This window comes from Lampris incognitus, chromosome 20, assembly GCF_029633865.1.
Source record: "Lampris incognitus isolate fLamInc1 chromosome 20, fLamInc1.hap2, whole genome shotgun sequence".
Lineage (NCBI taxonomy): Eukaryota > Metazoa > Chordata > Actinopteri > Lampriformes > Lampridae > Lampris > Lampris incognitus.
In genome coordinates, this window is record NC_079230.1 from 886774 (window position 1) to 907393 (window position 20620).

At 45.7% G+C, this 20620-nt stretch overlaps 1 protein-coding gene across 2 annotated transcripts in view; it reads right to left on the reverse strand.

Moving 5' to 3' along the window:
- ctc1 (CTS telomere maintenance complex component 1) overlaps positions 1 to 20620 on the reverse strand; it is a 146919-nt gene that overhangs the window by 20484 nt on the left and 105815 nt on the right. For both annotated transcript variants that reach the window (XM_056300419.1, XM_056300418.1), the window contains exons 12-18: positions 9861 to 10048; positions 9592 to 9706; positions 5385 to 5823; positions 5114 to 5203; positions 4854 to 4991; positions 1567 to 1613; positions 408 to 496 (exon numbers count right to left, since the gene is read on the reverse strand). In XM_056300419.1, coding sequence (XP_056156394.1) covers positions 408 to 496; positions 1567 to 1613; positions 4854 to 4991; positions 5114 to 5203; positions 5385 to 5823; positions 9592 to 9706; positions 9861 to 10048 — 1106 coding nt within the window. The remainder of the gene's footprint in view (positions 1 to 407; positions 497 to 1566; positions 1614 to 4853; positions 4992 to 5113; positions 5204 to 5384; positions 5824 to 9591; positions 9707 to 9860; positions 10049 to 20620) is intronic.

The window sequence follows — 20620 nt, forward strand, 5'->3', positions numbered from 1 at the left end:
TTAGCATAGCAAGATAAACATCAGGTACCATGATAGTATAACAGGATAAACATCCGGTACTATGTAAGTATAGCAGGATAAACATCAGGTAATGTCTGTAGTGGCACACAGTGCAAGCGATGCTTATTGGGAACCAATCTCGAAACCGATGGTGTCATTACTCTATAGACATTACACTGTACGGTCATTACTCTGTAGAATTACACTGTAGTCATTACTCTCTAGACATTACACTGTCCAGTCATTACTCTGTAGACATTACAATGTACAATCAACATTTACTTCACCATGACAAGTTAAAGCAAAAAAGTTGGCCACCGCTCCTTTAATATCAAGGCACACCTAATCAAACAGGCCCATTACATCTCTGTGTGTGTGTGTGTGTGTGTGTGTGTGTGTGTGTGTACCTGCGCGTGTGAATCCAGTGTTGGTTCTGTTTTTCTGTAGATTGATCCTATGTGACACCAAACCCCAAAAGCACAACACATCTGCTGAACTACACACACCCCCCCCCCCACACACACACACACACACTTTCATTGCTCAATATCAAGAAATTATTTGGAGTTAGAAATGAGGTGTTAGTTGTACAGACCGTTGTATAACCCTACTGATTTAACTTTATCTGTAGTTGCTAGCTGGATTAACTACTGGTATCAACTAGTTGTACTTACTAGTTCTACTGACCGGCTGCACTGACTATCTGTACTGACTGTCTGTACAAACTAGCTGTACTGACTGGCTGTACTAACTATCTGTACTGACTAACTGTACTAACTCGTTTTACTGATTGGCTGTACTGACAACTGGGTGTACAGACTGGCTGTACTGACTAGATTTACTGACTGGCTATACTTACTATCTGTACTGACTGGCTATACTCACTAGCTGTACTGACTGGCTGTACTGACTAGCTGTACTGACTGGCTAGCTATACTAACTAGCTGTACTGACTGGCTGTATGGACTGGCTGTACTGACTAGCTGTACTGCCTGGCTGTACTGACTGGCTGTACTTACTAGCTGTACTGACTCGCTGTACTGACTAGCTGTGCTAACTAGCTGTACTGACTCGCTGTATGGACTAGCTGTACTAACTAGCTGTACGGACTGGCTGTACTGACTGGCTAGCTATACTAACTAGCTGTACTGACAGGCTGTATGGACTGGCTGTACTGACTAGCTGTATGGACTGGGTGTACTGACTGGCTAGCTATACTAACTAGCTGTACTGACTGGCTGTACTGACTGGCTAGCTATACTAATTAGTTGTACTGACTGGCTGTACGGACTGGCTAGCTATACTAACTAGTTGTACTGACTGGCTGTACTGACTGGCTAGAAGGACAGTAGACAAGCTACAATACTTCATGTAACTTGTTCCAGAGACTAGTTTGTTGATAAACTAGTTGGACTGTAGAGTCAAATGTTTTGTTAGGATCAATGGTGAAGGACACAAGTAAAGAACCTAAACTTGTGACAAACAGACAGACAGGCAGACAGACAGACGGGCAGACAGACAGACAGACAGGCAGGCAGACAGACAGACAGGCAGGCAGACATTTACCTGCAATCCACGACTTCAGATATAGACATCACCGTGGGACAGACAGCCTGGGGGGTGGAGGGGGGAGCTTAGGTTTAGGTTTAGGTTTAAGTTTTATTCAGTCACCCACAATTAACAAATGTTTACAATACAAACAATGTACTCAATACAGTGACTGAAAAGGCACAGGCAGAAGCATAATGCTTATATTTAAGCCTGTCCTTTAGGACAAATTAAGCTACCCATCAACAGTTTTTACAAGACCAAATAAAGTTACAGAGTCTGTCGAAAAAAATAATGGAACAAAATCATAAAAAGAACACAAAAAACCTTTACAAAATCATGGACACTTGTAGCCCTCGAAAATTGCTTTACAAACCATCCTTTTGAAAATCTGAAATGTACTACACCTTCTTAAATTAATATTAGCACCATTCCATATCGAAACACCTAAAACAGATAAACATCTCCTTTTTAGCCTTTGGTACCGTAAATTTACAGTCATCTCTTAAATCATACTTTGTCTCTTGAGATGAGAAGAACCTTTGTATGGTGACTGGGAGTAGATTTGATTTAGCTCTATACATTATTTGCATTGTTTTGTAATATACCAGATCATTAAATTTCATAACATGCGATTTCATAAACAGTGGGTCAGTATGTTCATAGTAGTCAACCTTATTAATAAGTCTTATGGCTCGTTTTTGTAAGAGAACTATTGCATTAACAGTTGTTTTATACGTTGATCCCCAGACTTCAACACAGTATGATATATAAGGAAGTATGAGTGAGCAGTCAATAATATGTAAAGCCTTATAATCTAATGTGTTTCTTGATAATAACCACCCCTAAGAATTTAATCTCGGTCTCTCTTTCAATTTCAGCATCACATATTTTTAATTTAATATCCTTGTCAATTTCTTTTCGATTCCCGAAAACCATGAATTTTGTTTTTTTAATATTGAGTGACAATCTATTGACATCAAACCAGGTTTTGAGGGTTTTCAACTCTCTTTCAGTGGAAGACAATAGTTCCTGTAAATTATTACCAGAGCAGTACATGTTTGTATCATCTGCAAAAACAATACATTTCAGCAAATCAGTAACATTGCAAATATCATTAATATAAAGCAAAAAAAAAGTTTCGGACCAATCAAAGATCCCTGTGGTACACCACAGGTGACCTTCCTAAATTGTGAAACAGTGTTATTGATTTGTACACATTGCTGTCTATTTTCTAAGTAACTCTTCAGCCAAGAATAAGCTACACCTCTTAATCCATACTTCTCCAGTTTTCTCAATAATATGCTGTGATCGATGGTATTGAACGCCTTCTGTAAATCAATATAAATACCAACTGAACACTCATCATTTTCAATTGCCTTTGTTATTTCTTCTACCATCTCCATTACTGCGTATGTAGTTGTTCGGTTTCCCCTAAACCCATACTGGTGCTCACTGAGCAGTTCATATTTATCAATAAAAAGATCCCATTGTTTAGCAAATAGTTTCTCTAATATTTTTGAAAATTGAGGAAGAAGGGACACTGGTCTATAGTTATCAATACAATACTTATCTCCATTTTTGAATATTGATATTACCTTTGCGGTTTTCATATTATTCGGAAAAAACCCTTTTTGAAAGGACAGATTACAAATGTAGGTCAGAGGTCTTACAATAAGATCAATTACTTCTTTGATTATTACCATGTCAATGGAATTTATGTCAGTTGACATTTTATTTTTGAGTTTTCTAACAATTTCAATGATATCACTCTCATTAATCCCACAAAGGAACATAGATTTGTTATTATTCTTAATGAGATTATCAAACATATTTAGTTTATCATCACACGTTGGGATTTTGCTGACCAAATTACTGCCAACACCCACAAAATAGTTGTTGAACTCTTCGACAATATTCTGTAAACTGTCCACTGTGTGGCCAGAGCTATTTAAGAAATAACTTGGGCATTGTGATTTGTTACTTCTATTCCGAATAATATGATTGATAACTTTCCAAGTCTTTTGAATATTGTTTTTACTGTCCTCTAATAGTGTATTATAGTACTCCTTCTTCTGTCTTCTCATAATGGAAATCAATGTGTTCTTATACAGACTATACTTTTCTTCACTTTCGCTGGTTCTCAGTAGCAAATGTTTCTTGTATAGTAAACTTTTCTTTTTACATGCCTTTTGCAAGCTCTTAGTCATCCATGGTTTTCCCTTATAATTTTCCTTCACCCGGCAGTTTCTAATAGGGCAATGCTTGTTGTATAACTCTGTAAGTGTTAACAAAAATGCATCATAAGCCAAATTCGGATCCACAACATACACCTCATCCCAGTTACAGTCTACAAGGTCTACATTTAAAGCCTCAATTCTTTCTGGAGTCCTTATTCTTACTGATTTATAAGTAGGCTCATCAGCTGGAGATTTAACCTTTAAACTATGCAAGATCACAAATACGGGAAGATGATCACTAATATCACTGAAGAATAAACCACTTGTTGTTGGACCATACACATTGGTAAAAATATAATCAATGAGTGTGACACTTTCCTTGGTTATCCGAGAAGGCTTATTTATGAGAGGCCTTAGTCCAAAACTAAACATTGCATTACAAAAATCATTCGTTGGTTTATGTTCATTCCATTTCAACAAATCAATATTAAAGTCTCCACAAACAAAATAAGATTTTTTGTCACATATTTTCCCAAAGATATCAGCTATGGTATTCAAAAACTGTTCTATACAAGAGCCAGGCACTCTATATATACAACTCAGGACTATACTCTTACATTTTTTAGTTTGAATTTCAATTGTCAAACTTTCCATGACTTCATCAACAACTGTGGTATCAATAACCTTACATTGGAAGTCTTTCTGTACATAAAATACCACTCCACCACCCATTTTATTAATCCTGTTGCCACTGGAAAAATCATAACCTTCTAACACAAAGTTAGCACCCTTTTCCTTTGTTATCCATGTCGCGCTTATGGCTATGACTTGAAATTTATGTTTTAATGACTCTAGATAATCTTTGATTTCTGCAAAATTGGCATAGAGACTTCTGCTGTTAAAGTGTATGATAGAAAAACATTCTAAATTAACATTAGACAAATTCTCAGAATAATAATCAGAATTGGTGTTATAATCCACGTAAAGATTTTCCTCTGGATCAATACCAGTTTCAACGCTAAATGGATTATGTTCAGAAAAACTTGAAAAAAAAACGTGGCTCCTCCTAAGCTTCAGCCTTACTGTGTTTGTTGCGTGTGTGTGTGTGTGTGTGTGTGTAGGCACCTCTTTGCAGAACGGCAGTAGAAGTGGGTGTGTCAGAGTGTGGAACTTCCAATCGGAGCAGACCTGAAGGGAAGGGTTTGTGTAAAGCTCCACCCCACTTTGCTTTGAAACATCACAGCCAATCAGAGAGCTGGAATCCTGACAGAACGACAAACCGAGCAATGAGCTGTGACTGGTGTCTTCATTCAGAGTGTGTGTGTGTGTGTGTGTGTGTGTGTGTGTGTGCGTGCGTGTGTTGGTCTGTTCGAGTGTGTGTGTACCTGTGTGTTAGGAGAGATGAGTCTGTAGAAACAACCAGGCTGAAGAACAGGAAACCAGCGAACAGCTGAACCAACAAACACCAAGTCTATCTGGAGAGACAGACGGAGAGAGTCGGTGACAGAGCAAAAGGTAGAAAGTGACTAAAATACTGGGAAATGGTGGAGGTCCTGCCTGCTTCATTATGAGATATCGTGTGTGTACTGGTTAAAACTAGTCTATACAGGTTAAATGGGTCTGCAGTGTTTTAGACTGGTCTGAACTGGTTTTTACCTTGTCCTTCCTCTTTCCATCGACCTCACTCTCCAGAACCAGGCTGTTCTTGGGGTCCGACCCCCATTTCACCACTGGACCAATCACATCGGCTCTGACCAAAAAAGACTTTGAAAGCCCTGCCTCCACTCCTCTTAGGCCAATCTCGGTGTTCCTCCAGGCCACACCTTCTTTCTGCTCCACCCTAATCACCATGGAGACACAAGGGCGGGACTCTTTGCCTGAAAACCCGACTGTGGTAGCAACAGAAATGTCAGAATGAGAGAAGTCTCTTTTCTCCTCCTCTCTTTCTTCTTTTCTCTCCATCTTTCTTTTCTTCCTGGAAGGATAGGAAGGCTCCTCCCCTCTCTCCTCCTTCTCTCGCTCACGCAGACATGTAACCATGGCAACAGAGGGACGCAGGATGTGAACATCGTTCAGACCAAACTGAAGATAAACTCTGGACACACGCAGAAAGAGCTGTCAGTGTTTTCAGATAAAGTTGGTTTCTGATAAGTAAAGCTCCAGAGGAGTCTAACATGTGACAGATGTTTCTCATTGTCACCTTTACAAGGATGTATGGATGTTCATAACTGCAGTTTGGTACAGAGTAGAGACCAAGGTGTCTTTTGATACCTTACATATAGTTGGAGATTCTTGCAACTTCAGATTGAGATTCAGAATATATAAAGGAAAAGACAGAGGATTTGTGTGCACGTGGTTTTATAAATTACATTACATCGTTTTCTTCTCTTGTGCTTATATAGAAAATCTAGACAAACCTTTCAGGTGTCAGAAAAGAAGAGTTATGAAGTGACTGAATGGATCTGCATTTGACTGAAGTCTGCCCAATTCAAATAGTTAACTATAGTTATTCCATTTCAAATAATGAGCAAATTCAGCTCAGACCAGGTTACCTCAGTAACAGTTCAGACCAGGTTACCTCAGTAACAGACCAAGTTACCTCAGTAACAGACCAGGTTACCTCAGTAACAGACCAAGTTAAATCAGTAACAGTTCAGACCAGGTTACCTCAGTAACAGACCAAGTTACCTCAGTAACAGACCAAGTTAAATCAGTAACAGTTCAGACCAGGTTACCTCAGTAACAGACCAAGTTACCTCAGTAACAGACCAAGTTACCTCAGTAACAGACCAAGTTAAATCAGTAACAGTTCAGACCAGGTTACCTCAGTAACAGACCAAGTTACCTCAGTAACAGTTCAGACCAGGTTACCTCAGTAACAGACCAGGTTACCTCAGTAACAGTTCAGACCAGGTTACCTCAGTAACAGACCAAGTTACCTCAGTAACAGACCAAGTTAAATCAGTAACAGTTCAGACCAGGTTACCTCAGTAACAGACCAGGTTACCTCAGTAACAGACCAAGTTACCTCAGTAACAGTTCAGACCAGGTTACCTCAGTAACAGACCAGGTTACCTCAGTAACAGACCAAGTTACCTCAGTAACAGTTCAGACCAGGTTAACACAGTAACAGACCATGTTACCTCAGTAACAGACCAAGTTACCTCAGTAACAGTTCAGACCAGGTTACCTCAGTAACAGTTCAGACTAGGTTACCTCAGTAACAGGCCAGATTACCTCAGTAACAGTTCAGACCAGGTTACCTCAGTGACAGACCGGGTTACCTCAGTAACAGACTGGGTTACCTCAGTAACAGACCAGGTTACCTCAGTAACAGACCAGGTTACCTCAGTAACAGACCAAGTTACATCAGTAACAGTTCAGACCAGGTTACCTCAGTAACAGACCAGGTTACCTCAGTAACAGACCAAGTTACCTCAGTAACAGTTCAGACCAGGTTACCTCAGTAACAGACCAGGTTACCTCAGTAACAGACCAAGTTACCTCAGTAACAGTTCAGACTAGGTTACCTCAGTAACAGACCAGGTTACCTCAGTAACAGTTCAGACCAGGTTACCTCAGTGACAGACCGGGTTACCTCAGTAACAGTTCAGACCAGGTTACCTCAGTAACAGACCAAGTTACCTCAGTAACAGTTCAGACCAGGTTACCTCAGTAACAGACCAGGTTACCTCAGTAACAGACCAAGTTACCTCAGTAACAGTTCAGACCAGGTTAACACAGTAACAGACCATGTTACCTCAGTAACAGACCAAGTTACCTCAGTAACAGTTCAGACCAGGTTACCTCAGTAACAGTTCAGACTAGGTTACCTCAGTAACAGGCCAGATTACCTCAGTAACAGTTCAGACCAGGTTACCTCAGTGACAGACCGGGTTACCTCAGTAACAGACTGGGTTACCTCAGTAACAGACCAGGTTACCTCAGTAACAGACCAGGTTACCTCAGTAACAGACCAAGTTACATCAGTAACAGTTCAGACCAGGTTACCTCAGTAACAGACCAGGTTACCTCAGTAACAGACCAAGTTACCTCAGTAACAGTTCAGACCAGGTTACCTCAGTAACAGACCAGGTTACCTCAGTAACAGACCAAGTTACCTCAGTAACAGTTCAGACTAGGTTACCTCAGTAACAGACCAGGTTACCTCAGTAACAGTTCAGACCAGGTTACCTCAGTGACAGACCGGGTTACCTCAGTAACAGTTCAGACCAGGTTACCTCAGTAACAGACCAGGTTACCTCAGTAACAGACCAGGTTACCTCAGTGACAGACCGGGTTACCTCAGTAACAGTTCAGACCAGGATACCTCAGTAACAGACCAGGTTACCTCAGTAACAGACCAAGTTACCTCAGTAACAGTTCAGACCAGGTTACCCCAGTAACAGACCAGGTTACCTCAGTAACAGACCAAGTTACCTCAGTAACAGTTCGGACCAGGTTACCACAGTAACAGTTCAGACTAGGTTACCTCAGTAACAGACCAGATTACCTCAGTAACAGTTCAGACCAGGTTACCTCAGTAACAGACTGGGTTACCTCAGTAACAGTTCAGACCAGGTTACCTCAGTAACAGACCAGGTTACCTCAGAAACAGACCAAGTTACCTCAGCAACAGTTCAGACCAGGTTACCTCAGTAACAGTTCAGACTAGGTTACCTCAGTAACAGACCAGATTACCTCAGTAACAGTTCAGACCAGGTTACCTCAGTAACAGACCAGGTCACCTCAGCAACAGTTCAGACTAGGTTACCTCAGTAACAGTTCAGACTAGGTTACCTCAGTAACAGACCAGATTAACTCAATAACAGTTCAGACCAGGTTACCTCAGTAACAGTTCAGACCAGGTTACCTCAGCAACAGACCAGATTACCTCAGTGACAGTTCAGACCAGGTTACCTCAGTAACAGACCAGGTTACCTCAGAAACAGACCAAGTTACCTCAGCAACAGTTCAGACCAGGTTACCTCAGTAACAGACCAAGTTACCTCAGCAACAGTTCAGACCAGGTTACCTCAGTAACAGTTCAGACCAGGTTACCTCAGTAACAGACCAGATTACCTCAGTAACAGTTCAGACCAGGTTACCTCAGTAACAGACCAGGTCACCTCAGTAACAGACCAGGTTAGCTCAGTAACAGTTCAGAGCAGGTTAGCTCAGTAACAGTTCAGACCATGTTACCTCAGTAACAGACCAGGTTACCTCAGTAACAGACCAAGTTACCTCAGTAACAGTTCAGAGCAGGTTAACACAGTAACAGACCAGGTTACCTCAATAACAGGCTGGTTTACCTCAGTAACAGTTCAGACCAGGTTACCTCAGTAACAGACCAGGATACCTCAGTAACAGTTCAGAGCAGGTTAACAAAGTAACAGACTGGGTTACCTCAGTAACAGTTCAGACCAGGTTGACTCAGTAACAGACTGGGTTACCTCAGTAACAGTTAAGACCAGGTTAACACAGTAACAGACCAGGATACCTCAGTAACAGTTCAGAGCAGGTTAACAAAGTAACAGACTGGGTTACCTCAGTAACAGTTCAGACCAGGTTAACTCAGTAACAGACTGGGTTACCTCAGTAACAGTTCAGACCAGGTTACCTCAGTAACAGCACCGTGGTCAATGCTGACTGATGAAAAGAAGGGACGTTCAGAACAAATCAGTTTTATTTGATATGAGGAACTCGTTGAGATTAATTTCTTCCCAGAGGAATGAATGAAACTGTAAAACACAGGACAACCTGTCTTCTACCTGCTACTCTGTGTGTGTGTGTGTGTGTACCTGTTATGTATGTGTGTACCTGTTATGTATGTGTGTGTGTGTGTGTGTGTGTGTGTGTATACCTGTGGTGTGTTTGTGTGATGTATTTGTCCTGTTCCAGGTATTTGAAGGAAGGGAAATCTGACTGGAGAAACCTCTCTGTCACCAACGTGAACTGCTGAACACACACAAGACAACCTGCCACACACACACACACACACACACACACACACACACACACACACACACACACACACGCATGCACGTACGCACGCACACACACACAAATTTCTAATACCTGTTTTTGCCTCTGTGTGTGTGTGTGTGTGTGTGTGTGTGTGTGTGTGTATACCAATCCAGGCGGTGTTGAAGACTGCTCTCTGACCTCCCTCCACATCCTCACTGGTTTCCGTGACAACACACGCCACCACTGCTGTCTGGTCTCTCAGCTGGAGTGAGTGTTCTGAGGTGTGTGTAAGTACATGTGTCGGGGTGTTTGAGGGGAGCTCCAGTACACCAACCAACACTAGGGGGCGCTGCCTGACAGGAGCAGAGATACAACATCAGTGTGGATATGAACACACCAGTATCAGATCATACCATGACAACACATCTCCAGTGTGAACTGTTTTCATGTACTGGTGAAAGTCGATCACATGGTGTTTTTGGTTACACTTCATTTTAGGGGGTTGGAGGGAGTAATAACGTGGTAATTATCACGCAATTTCTTAGAAACAAGGTTGAAATGACCTTGTTATTCGGGTTAGGGTTAGCTGTAAAATTACCTGTCAAAACTGCCACCTTATTACTAGGAAATTACAAGGTATTTTCAACCTTATTTCTAAGAAATTACATGATAATTACCACAAATAAAGATAATTACCCTAAAATAAAGTGTTACCGTGTTTTTCTTGTTGTTGGGTTGTAACCTTGGTGTAGGGTTGAAACCCTGGTGATGGGTTGTGACGCTGGTATTGGGTCGTAACCCTGGTGGTGAGTTGTAACCCTGGTGATGGGTCGTAACCCTGGTGTTGGGTTGTAACCCTGGTGGTGGGTTATGACCCTGGTGGTGGGTTGTAACGCTGGTGTTGGGTTGTAACCCTGGTGATGGGTCGTAACCCTGGTGGTGGGTTGTAACCCTGGTGTTGGGTTGTAACCCTGGTGATGGGTCGTAACCCTGGTGTTGGGTTGTAACCCTGGTGATGGGTTATAACCCTGGTGGTGGGTTATGACCCTGGTGTTGGGTTGTAACCCTGGTGATGGGTTATAACCCTGGTGATGGATTGTGACGCTGGTGTTGGGTTGTAACCCTGGTGGTGCGTTGTGACGCTGGTGTTGGGTTGTAACCCTGGTGTTGGGTTGTAACCCTGGTGATGGGTCGTAACCTTGGTGTTGGGTTGTAACCCTGGTGGTGGGTTGTAACCCTGGTGTTGGGTTGTAACCCTGGTGATGGGTTATAACCCTGGTGATGGGTTGTAACCCTGGTGATGGGTTATAACCCTGGTGATGGATTGTGACCCTGGTGTTGGGTTGTAACCCTGGTGGTGCGTTGTGACGCTGGTGTTGGGTTGTAACCCTGGTGATGGGTCGTGACCCTGGTGGTGCGTTGTGACGCTGGTATTGGGTTGTAACCCTGGTGGTGGGTTGTAACCCTGGTGATGGGCCGTAACCCTGGTGTTGGGTTGTAACCCTGGTGGTGGGTTATGACGCTGGTGTTGGGTTGTAATCCTGGCCCAGACACCTCACATTTAAACTAGCTTGTAGCTAACACTGAAGACATGATTTTATAGTTTTAACAGTGTATGTTAAATAAACAAGAATAAATACACATAAACCATTTCTAACATATTTATATATGAGGGATGTCACTCATTTTGGTTCAAGGTCAATTTCACCTTGTGATGACAAACAAAATAAAATAATTATTTCACATTAATAATCCAGTCAGCACCAAGTTAGAGACTCTCATCCTGGCACAGTACATGAAGGTGAAGGTCTCTTGTGGATTTGAGCTTGGTGGAAAATGTTTCCAGCTTTGTCACCTGGGTGGGAGTCTGGATTCGCTGTATCTTTTTTTTAATGCGTGCTCAATAATCCAAGTAGGAACATCACAGGGGTGAATCAGTTCATCTGGACACAGCGTTTATTGACAGAAACGATTCATCATCATCTAATGCCCCTTTTCCACTACGTACATGGTACCGGCTCGGCTCGGCTCGACTCGCAGTGTCCTTTTCCATTACCGTGACAGTACCCCGCAGTGTAGCTGGTCTGCATTGATTCTGGTACCCACTCCAGTTTTTTTGGAACCTCGACAAAGGTGGTACCAGAAAAGTGGTAACAGTTACCAAAATGCCGGTACTTTCCAGTAATCGAAAAGGAAAAAATGGCGAGTCAAGTTGAGCCGGTACCATGTAGTGGAAAAGGGGGATTACTGACCTCTTTAATCTAAACTGACTGGACTGCAGGTACCCCACTCTTATAAACAATACAGTGGCATAACGACCCACACCAATGACCAGCTTCATATGCACATATGGTGTGCCCATTAACTAGAGCTACAATGGCCATGTGTGCTATTCACACAGGACTAGGGAATAGTTGTTATCACAGCACTGTAAGATGGTGACAGATGTGCTCTTGGACCATCTATGTTAAAAGGGAACGACCATCCCTAAACGGAGAGGGGGGACTAACAGTACATTTGTCATCATCTTACAGTGCTGTGATTGTAACTATTCCCCAGTCCTGTGTGAATAGTACACATGGCCATGGTAACTCTAGTTAATGGTCAAACCATATGTGCATATGAAACTGGTCATTGGTTTGGGTCGTTATACCACTGTATTGTTTATAAGGGTGGGGGTACCTGCAGTCACTTTACTGTTTATAAGGGTGGAGTACCTGCAGTCACTTTACTGTTTATAAGGGTGGAGTACCTGCAGTCACTTTACTGTTTATAAGGGTGGGGTACCTGCAGTCACTTTACTGTTTATAAGGGTGGGGTACCTGCAGTCACTGCATTGTTTATAAGGGTGGTACACCTACGGTCAAGTGAGACTGAAGAGGTCACTTAGATGATGATAAAACGTTTCTGTCAAATAAAGTGCTCCTAATTCCTGACTCAACCTTCTTTGATTGTCTTACCTGGATTATTGAGTATCAAGACACTGGAGAGAAGAGGAATGAAAGTCAGTAGGAGCAAGATGACATACATATGCGTGAATGAGAGGGAAGACAGTGGAACAGTGAGGATGCAAGGAGTAGAGGTGATGGAGGATGACCTTAAATACTTGGGGTCAACTGTACAAAGTAATGGGGAGTGCAGAAGAGAGGTGAAGAAGAGAGTGCAGGCAGGGTGGAGTGGGTGGAGAAGTGTGTCAGGAGTGATGTGTGACAGAAGGGTACCAGCAAGAGTTAAAGGGAAGGTTTACAAGATGGTGGTGAGACCAGCTATGTTGTATGGTTTGGAGACAGTGGCACTGGTGAAAAGACAGGAGGAGGAGCTGGAGGTGGCAGAGATGAAGATGATAAGATTTTCATTGGGAGTGATGAAGAAGGACAGGATTAGGAATGAGTATATTAGAGGGACAGCTCAGGTTGGATGGTTTGGAGACAAAGCAAGAGAGACAAGATGGAGATGGTGTGGACATGTGTGGAGGAGAGATGCTGGGTATACTGGGAGAAGGATGCTGAATATGGAGCTGCCAGGGAAGAGGAGAAGAGGAAGGCCAAAGAGGAGGTTTATGGAGGTGGTGAGGGAGGACATGCAGGTGGCTGGTGTGACAGAGAAAGATGCAGAGGACAGGAAGAGATGGAAACGGATGATCCACTGTGGCGCCCCCTAACGGGAGCAGCCAAGAGTAATAGCAGCAGTTGTAGTAGAAGTAGTAGTTGTAGTAGTAGTACCAGTAGCAGTAGTAGTAGTAGTAGCAGTAGTAGTAGTAGCAGTAGCAGTAGCAGCAGTAGTAGTAGCAGTAGCAGCAGTAGTAGCAGCAGTTAACAAAGATTGAATGTACATGACAGCCTGCACACGGCAAGCCGCTCATGTCTGCATCAAATCAAACTGCTTTCCTTTATTCAGTCCAAAAATAATTTACCAAGAAATTCACCATTAATTTTTACAAATTCAGCCAAAAATGCAATTTAAAAAAATACTGGGGCACCCGGGTAGCGTAGTGGTCTATTCTGTTGCCTACCAATACAGGGATCGCTGGTTCGAATCCCTGTGTTGCCTCTGGCTTGGCCAGTCGTCCCTACAGACACAATTGGCAGTGTCTGCGGGCGGGAAGCCGGATGTGGGTATGTGTCCTGGTCACTGCACTAGCGCCTCCTCTGGTCGGTTGGGGCACCTGTTTGGGGGGAGGGGGACTGGGGGGAATAGCGTGATCCTCCCAGGCACTACATCCCTCTGGTGAAACTCCTCACTGTCAGGTGAAAAGAAGCAGCTGGTGACTCCACATGTATGGGAGGAGGCATGTGGTAGTCTGCAGCCCTCTCGGGATCAGCAGAGGGGGTGGAGCAGAGACCGGGACGGCCCGGAAGAGTGGGGTGATTGGTCAAGTACAACTGGGGAGAAAAGGGGGGGGGAATCCCCCAAAAAAGTACTCTGACAGTGATGCCATCAGCTCTGCACGTTTTAGCTTTTATATCTCTCTGTCTGTCTCTCTCTCTCCCTCCCTCTCTCTCTCTCTCTCTCTCTCTCTCTCTCTCTCACTCTCTCTCTCTCTCTCTCACTCACTCCCTCTCTCTGTCTGTCTCTCTCTCTCCCTCCTCTCTCTCTCTCTCTCTCTCTCTCTCTCTCTCTCTCTCTCTCTCTCTCTCACTCTCTCTCTCTCTCTCTCTCTCACTCCCTCTCTCTGTCTCTCTCTCTCTCTCCCTCCCTCCCTCTCTCTCTCTCTCCCTCTCTCTCTTTCTCACTCCCTCTCTCTGTCTCTCTCTCCCTCCCTCTCTCTCTGTCTCTCTCTCCCTCCCTCTCTCTGTCTGTCTATCTGTCTCTCCCTCCCTCTCTCTGTCTCTCTCTCCCTCTCTCTCTTTCTCACTCCCTCTCTCTCTCTGTCTCTCTCTCCCTCCCTCTCTCTCTGTCTCTCTCTCCCTCCCTCTCTCTGTCTGTCTATCTGTCTCTCCCTCTCTCTCTGTCTCCCTCTCCCTCTCCCTCTCTCTCTCTCTCACTCCCTCTCTCCGTCTCTCTCTCCCTCCCTCTCTCTCTCTGTCTCTCTCTCCCTCCCTCTCTCTGTCTCTCTCTCCCTCCCTCTCTCTCTGTCTCTCCCTCTCTCTGTCTCTCCCTCCCTCCCTCTCTGTCTCTCTCTCCCTCCCTCTCTCTGTCTCTCTCCCTCCCTCTGTCTCTCTCTCCCTCCCTCTCTCTGTCTATCTGTCTCTCCCTCTCTCTCTGTCTCCCTCTCCCTCTCTCTCTCTCACTCCCTCTCTCTGTCTCTCTCTCCCTCCCTCTCTCTCTCTGTCTCTCTCTCCCTCCCTCTCTCTGTCTCTCTCTCCCTCCCTCTCTCTCTGTCTCACCCTCCCTCCCTCTCTCTGTCTCTCTCTCCCTCCCTCTCTCTGTCTCTCTCTCCCTCCCTCTCTCTGTCTATCTGTCTCGCCCTCCCTCTCTCTGTCTCGCTCTCCCTCCCTCCCTCTCTCTGTCTGTCTATCTGTCTCTCCCTCCCTCTCTCTCTCTGTCTCCCTCTCCCTCTCTCTCTGTCTCACTCCCTCAAATATTTTAAATATTTTTTAAGAATAAAAGTTACTTTTTAAAAATAAAAAAGAATATGTCTCTCTCACTGCACTGCATGCTGGGAGTTTGGTGGTGGAGAGCGTGGTGAGTTTGGTGGAGAATCTTTGACTTTTGTCGATTTTTCCTCTATTTTTGTCCTACTGTGTTTATTGTGTGGTTGTTTTGTAGTTGTGGTTGTTCTCAGTGTAGTTTGGTGTGTGTTTGGTCGTCGTTTTTGGCGGACGGTGAGCCGTGCTTCTTGCTGGGCATGGCGTCCCCTGAGACGCTGTCCATCTTTGAGGCACGGAGTGAGGATAGCGCTGCAGCCCAGTACCACGGTGGAGCAGGTGCTGGTGGTGGCCCAGTACCACGGTGCAGCAGGTGCCGGTGGTGGCCCAGTACCACGGTGGAGCAGGTGCCGGTGGCGGCCCAGTACCACGGTGGAGCAGGTGCCGGTGGCGGCCCAGTACCACGGTGCAGCAGGTGGTGTTGGCGGCCCAGTACCACGGTGGAGCAGGTGCCGGTGGTGGCCCAGTACCACGGTGGAGCAGGTGCCGGTGGCGGCCCAGTACCACGGTGCAGCAGGTGCCGGTGGTGGCCCAGTACCACGGTGCAGCAGGTGCCGGTGGTGGCCCAGTACCACGGTGCAGCAGGTGCCGGTGGTGGCCCAGTACCACGGTGGAGCAGGTGCCGGTGGCGGCCCAGTACCACGGTGCAGCAGGTGCCGGTGGCGGCCCAGTACCACGGTGCAGCAGGTGGTGTTGGCGGCCCAGTACCACGGTGGAGCAGGTGCCGGTGGCGGCCCAGTACCACGGTGCAGCAGGTGCCGGTGGTGGCCCAGTACCACGGTGGAGCAGGTGCCGGTGGTGGCCCAGTACCACGGTGCAGCAGGTGCCGGTGGTGGCCCAGTACCACGGTGGAGCAGGTGCCGGTGGTGGCCCAGTACCACGGTGCAGCAGGTGCCGGTGGCGGCCCAGTACCACGGTGCAGCGGGTGGTGTTGGCGGTAGGAGACCAGGTGGGGCATGGAAACATCTCGTTTGCTTCACGGATGAATAAAGCGGTGGTTGTATTTTTAAAGGAACCGGGATTGGTCTACCAGCTGATAGAAAACCACTTGCTCGTGAACGATGGGTTTACACTCGTTTCCCCGCTGGCGGTGCCCTCCACCCGGATCACCGTGTCCGGAATCCCTCCTTTTATTTCCAACGAGGCGCTGGCCCAAGAACTGAGGCGCTTCGGGAAGCTGGCGAGTGGGTTCGGGACGGTGAATCTGGGGTGTGAGGACGCCAGACTGACGCATGTTCAGTCTCTGAGGAGACAGGTGTTCATGTATTTGGACTCTCCGACCCAAACACTGACCGTCTCTTCCCGTGTTAAGCACGAGGAGGGTTTCTAAATGGTGTATGCTGGCTCCGGGACTAGGAAGTGTTTATAGACAGCACGCAGCGGGGTCTGCTGCGGCTGATGTGTGTGACAACGGGGAGGGGAGCAGCGGGCCGCTGCGCCTGATATGGCCGACAGTGGCGGGCAAAAGGCCGCTGTGCCCAATGTGGCTGACAGTGGCGGGTACCAGGCCACTGCGGACGAGGTAGCTGACGGTGGTGAGCAGTGGGCCGATGTGGCTGACGTTGGCGAGCATCGGGCTGCTGCAGCTGACAATGGGGAGGGAGGCAGCGGGTGGCAGACGCTGCCTGAGGCCCCGCCCCCTGTGCAGAGTGAGGCTGGTGGCTCCGTGGTCAGGGCCGCCGGTGCGTGCGGCTCTGTGTCTACAGATAATTTAGCAGGGGGGGGGGGGGGTGGAGGCTGACTTTGTGGTCAGGACAGTGCAGAGGGAAGACGACATGGGGAGGTCAGAGCAGGTTTCAGTACAGGGGGCAGAGAAGCTGCAGGTTGTAATGAACAGCGGGGCAGAGGAGCAGGTGGTGAAGCCTGCTGAGTAGTGTGACAGTGTGACTGGTATGGAGTGTGAAGCTGAATCTGATGTTTCTGCAGCGGACAGTGGATCTCAGAGTGTAAATGTGTACTCACTGGAGGAGATTAACAGTTTTTTAGATGAGACATATGGCAAATTGGTGAATGTCATGGATTTTTTTCCTGATGCTGACAAATTCATTCAGTCAGTTACTATACTGCGGCAGGATGTGGGGTTGGTCCGTTACTACACTGCGGCAGGCTGTGGGGTTGGATGTGCTGGATAGCAAGAAATATTACCATCTAAAGAAACATGCCCCTGGTCTAAGGAGAGATGTGAAGGTGCCTATGGCAGAAATGGTGAAGAAGATGAAACTCAGTTTAGATGTACCATGATCATACAACACTTGGTGTTTCTTCTCAGCTGTGTCTTTCTGTCTGATTTCTCACTGGTCTGTCTTTCTTGTCCTGCTATGCAGGGTTTCAGGGTGGCTTCAATAAACATGAATGGGGGTAGAGATGCACAGAAAAGAGCCTTAATAACAGAAGTAATCACACAGAAAGGACTGGATGTGGTTTTTCTACAAGAAACACACAGTGACAGCCTGAATGAAATAGACTGGGGCTTATGGTGGGCAGGGAAGCATGTCCTTAGCGACAGGGCAAATTTTAGTGCAGGAGCTGCCATTTTATTTTCTCCTGCCTTAAATGTGAACATCTTGTCCAGCATGGAGATTGTGAAGGGCAGGGTCCTTATGGTGACAGCGGAAATAGCGGAGTTTAAGTTTATTTTTATTAATGTTTATGTGCCAAACAATGGCTCTGAGCGCGGAGGGCTCTTTAAGATGTTGCAGAACAAATTGGGTGGCATTAATCCTGGAGGGTGTATTGGATTGGATTGGATGGAGACTGGAATTGCTGCACTGACTTTACCTTAGATAGGACTGGAGAGGAGCCACACCTTCAGTCATACTTGTTTTGTCCCATGTCTGAAAGAAATCTGATTTGGTTGATGTGTGGAGGATAAAACACCCTTCAGTCAGACAGTACACTTGGGTCAAAGTGCCAGATGGCAGAGTTAGTGTAGCTAGATTGGACAGGTCTTACGTGTTTAGCTCCTTTACAACTCGAGTTGTTAATTGTCAGATCCACCCGGTTGCTTTTACGGATCATCATGTAGTTTGAATGGAGCTGATCTTATCTCCCACTAGAAAACCCAAATTGTTTTGGCATTTTAACGTTAAATTACTACATGATCACAATTTTTGTGAAAACTTTAAATTGTTTTGGGATTGTTGGCGATCTAAGAAAGACAATTTTATTTCCCTAACTTAATGGTGGGAGGTAGGAAAGACCCAAATCAGGGTTGCCAGCAATACACATACAATTCCACAGCCAACATTAAGAAGGCTGTACAGGATTTAGAAAATGAGATAAGAGACCTGAAAGATGTTTCCACCTCACAGCCTGATCAGCAGCATAATCTCTTACACGGTAAAAGACATCAGCTGAACTCCTTCCTGCGAGAGAGAGCTAAAGGAGCTTTAGTCTGAGCACGCTTCACCAGACTCCAAGACATGGATGCACCAACTGCTTTCTTCTTTAATTTAGAGAAGTCAGTGGTTAAAAAAAAATAAAACAAAAACAGATGGTGTTTCTTCGTCTCCCTAATGGAAAGGTGACCACAGATTCCGCTGAGATGAGGAAGCATGCAGTGGACTTCTACACAGACTTGTTCAGGGCAGAGGGCTATGATGTGGACTCTGCTGCAGAGCTTTTACAGGGCCTTCCCCAGCTGAGTCCAGCAGAACAGCATACATTGAGCATGGACATAACGCTAGATGAACTGACTGCTGTGGTGTCTCAGATGGCGTTGGGCAAGGCTCCAGGAATAGACGGCTTACCATCCGACTTCTTTAAACACTTCTGGAGTGTTTTGGGACAGGATCTTCAGCACATGTTTAAAGAGTGCTTTAAAAAAGGGGACACTTCCTCCTTCTTGCAGGCGTGCAGTTCTCTCTCTGCTGCCTAAGAGCGGAGATTTAGCCCTTTTGGAAAACTGGAGACCAGTCTTTTATTTTATGTGCAGACTGTAAAATCCTCTCCAAAGTTTTGTCTAACAGATTGAAATTGTTTATTGACCTATTGATTGTTGCAGATCAATCCTATTGTGTTCCAGACAGGTCTATGATAGATAATTTATTTTTGATGAGAGATGTGTTTAATGTATGTAAACTATATGATATAAATGTTGGTATCTTGTCCATCGACCAAGAGAAGGCTTTTGACCATGTAGATCACACTTTTCTTTTCTCCACTTTGCAGGCCTTTGGTGTTGGGGAGGGGTTCCTGTCCTGGATAAAGCTGTTGTATAGTGGTGTGTGTTGTGTAGTGAAGGTGGGGGGAGGGTTGAGCTGTCCTGTGCCAGTTGGGAGAGGGATTAGGCAGGGCTGCCCATCTCAGGCCAGCTCTGCAGCATTGCCATTGGGCCTCTCCTATGTAGGTTGAGGAGCAGGCTTAGGGGTCTCTCTCTGCCAGAACTAGCTCAACACCCTTTGGTTGTTGTATCAGCATACGCTGATGATGTCAGTGTTTTTGTCCAGGGAGAGGGAGATGTTCAGGAATTGAAAGAAAGCCTGGCCTTGTATGAAAAGGCTTCTTCAGCTAAAGTCAACTGGGGAAAAAGTGAGGCTTGTTTGGTGGGTCAGTGGGACTTGGGGAGTGCTCCTAGTCTTCCTGGGAATCTTAGGTGGGGGGTAAGAGGTATTAAAGTTCTGGGAGTATATTTGGGAAGTGAGGACTTTCAGAGGCAGAACTGGGGGGGGAGTGCTGGAGAAGGTGGAAGCCAGACTGTCTAAATGGAATTGGATGCTACACCAGCTGTCCTACAGGGGAAGAGCTCTGATAGTTAATAACTTGGGCCATCTTACGATGACATCCTTGGAAACACTTGGTGGCACCATCAACATCAGGTCCTCCAGAGTGCTGAAGAAGTTGTGGAGGAAGTCTGGGAGTCCATGCCTGGGCCACTGAGGGCGTTTGCCGAAAATCATGCTCTATGGGATGATGACAATGAGTACATTTTCCCCTCCCTGATCGTCAATCCTGCATTTGGGGCATGGCGAGGGGGGAGCGGACTGCTTCTTTCCCTGATTACACCAGTGCTGGGTAGTTTCAGCTCTTGTGGGAAGAAGCAGCTTTACTACAGCTGTGTGAAGGTACTCAACCTTCGCTCTCTGGCTGAAGTCAGGGAGTCAAGATGGACTGAGGTTTTTGCTTCAGACTGTACCCCTAAGGGCAGGTGGAGGGTCCTGTATAAGCCTCCTGTTGAGAAACGGATGGCTCACCTCCAGTGGAGGATTATACATGGAGCAATAGCTATGAACAGACACAGGGCTCACCTAGACCCAAGCACTGGGGAGGACTGCCCTTTCTGCACTCAGAGGGAAACGTTAGAGCATTTAGTGATCTCTTGTCCTCGATTGGTGGGCT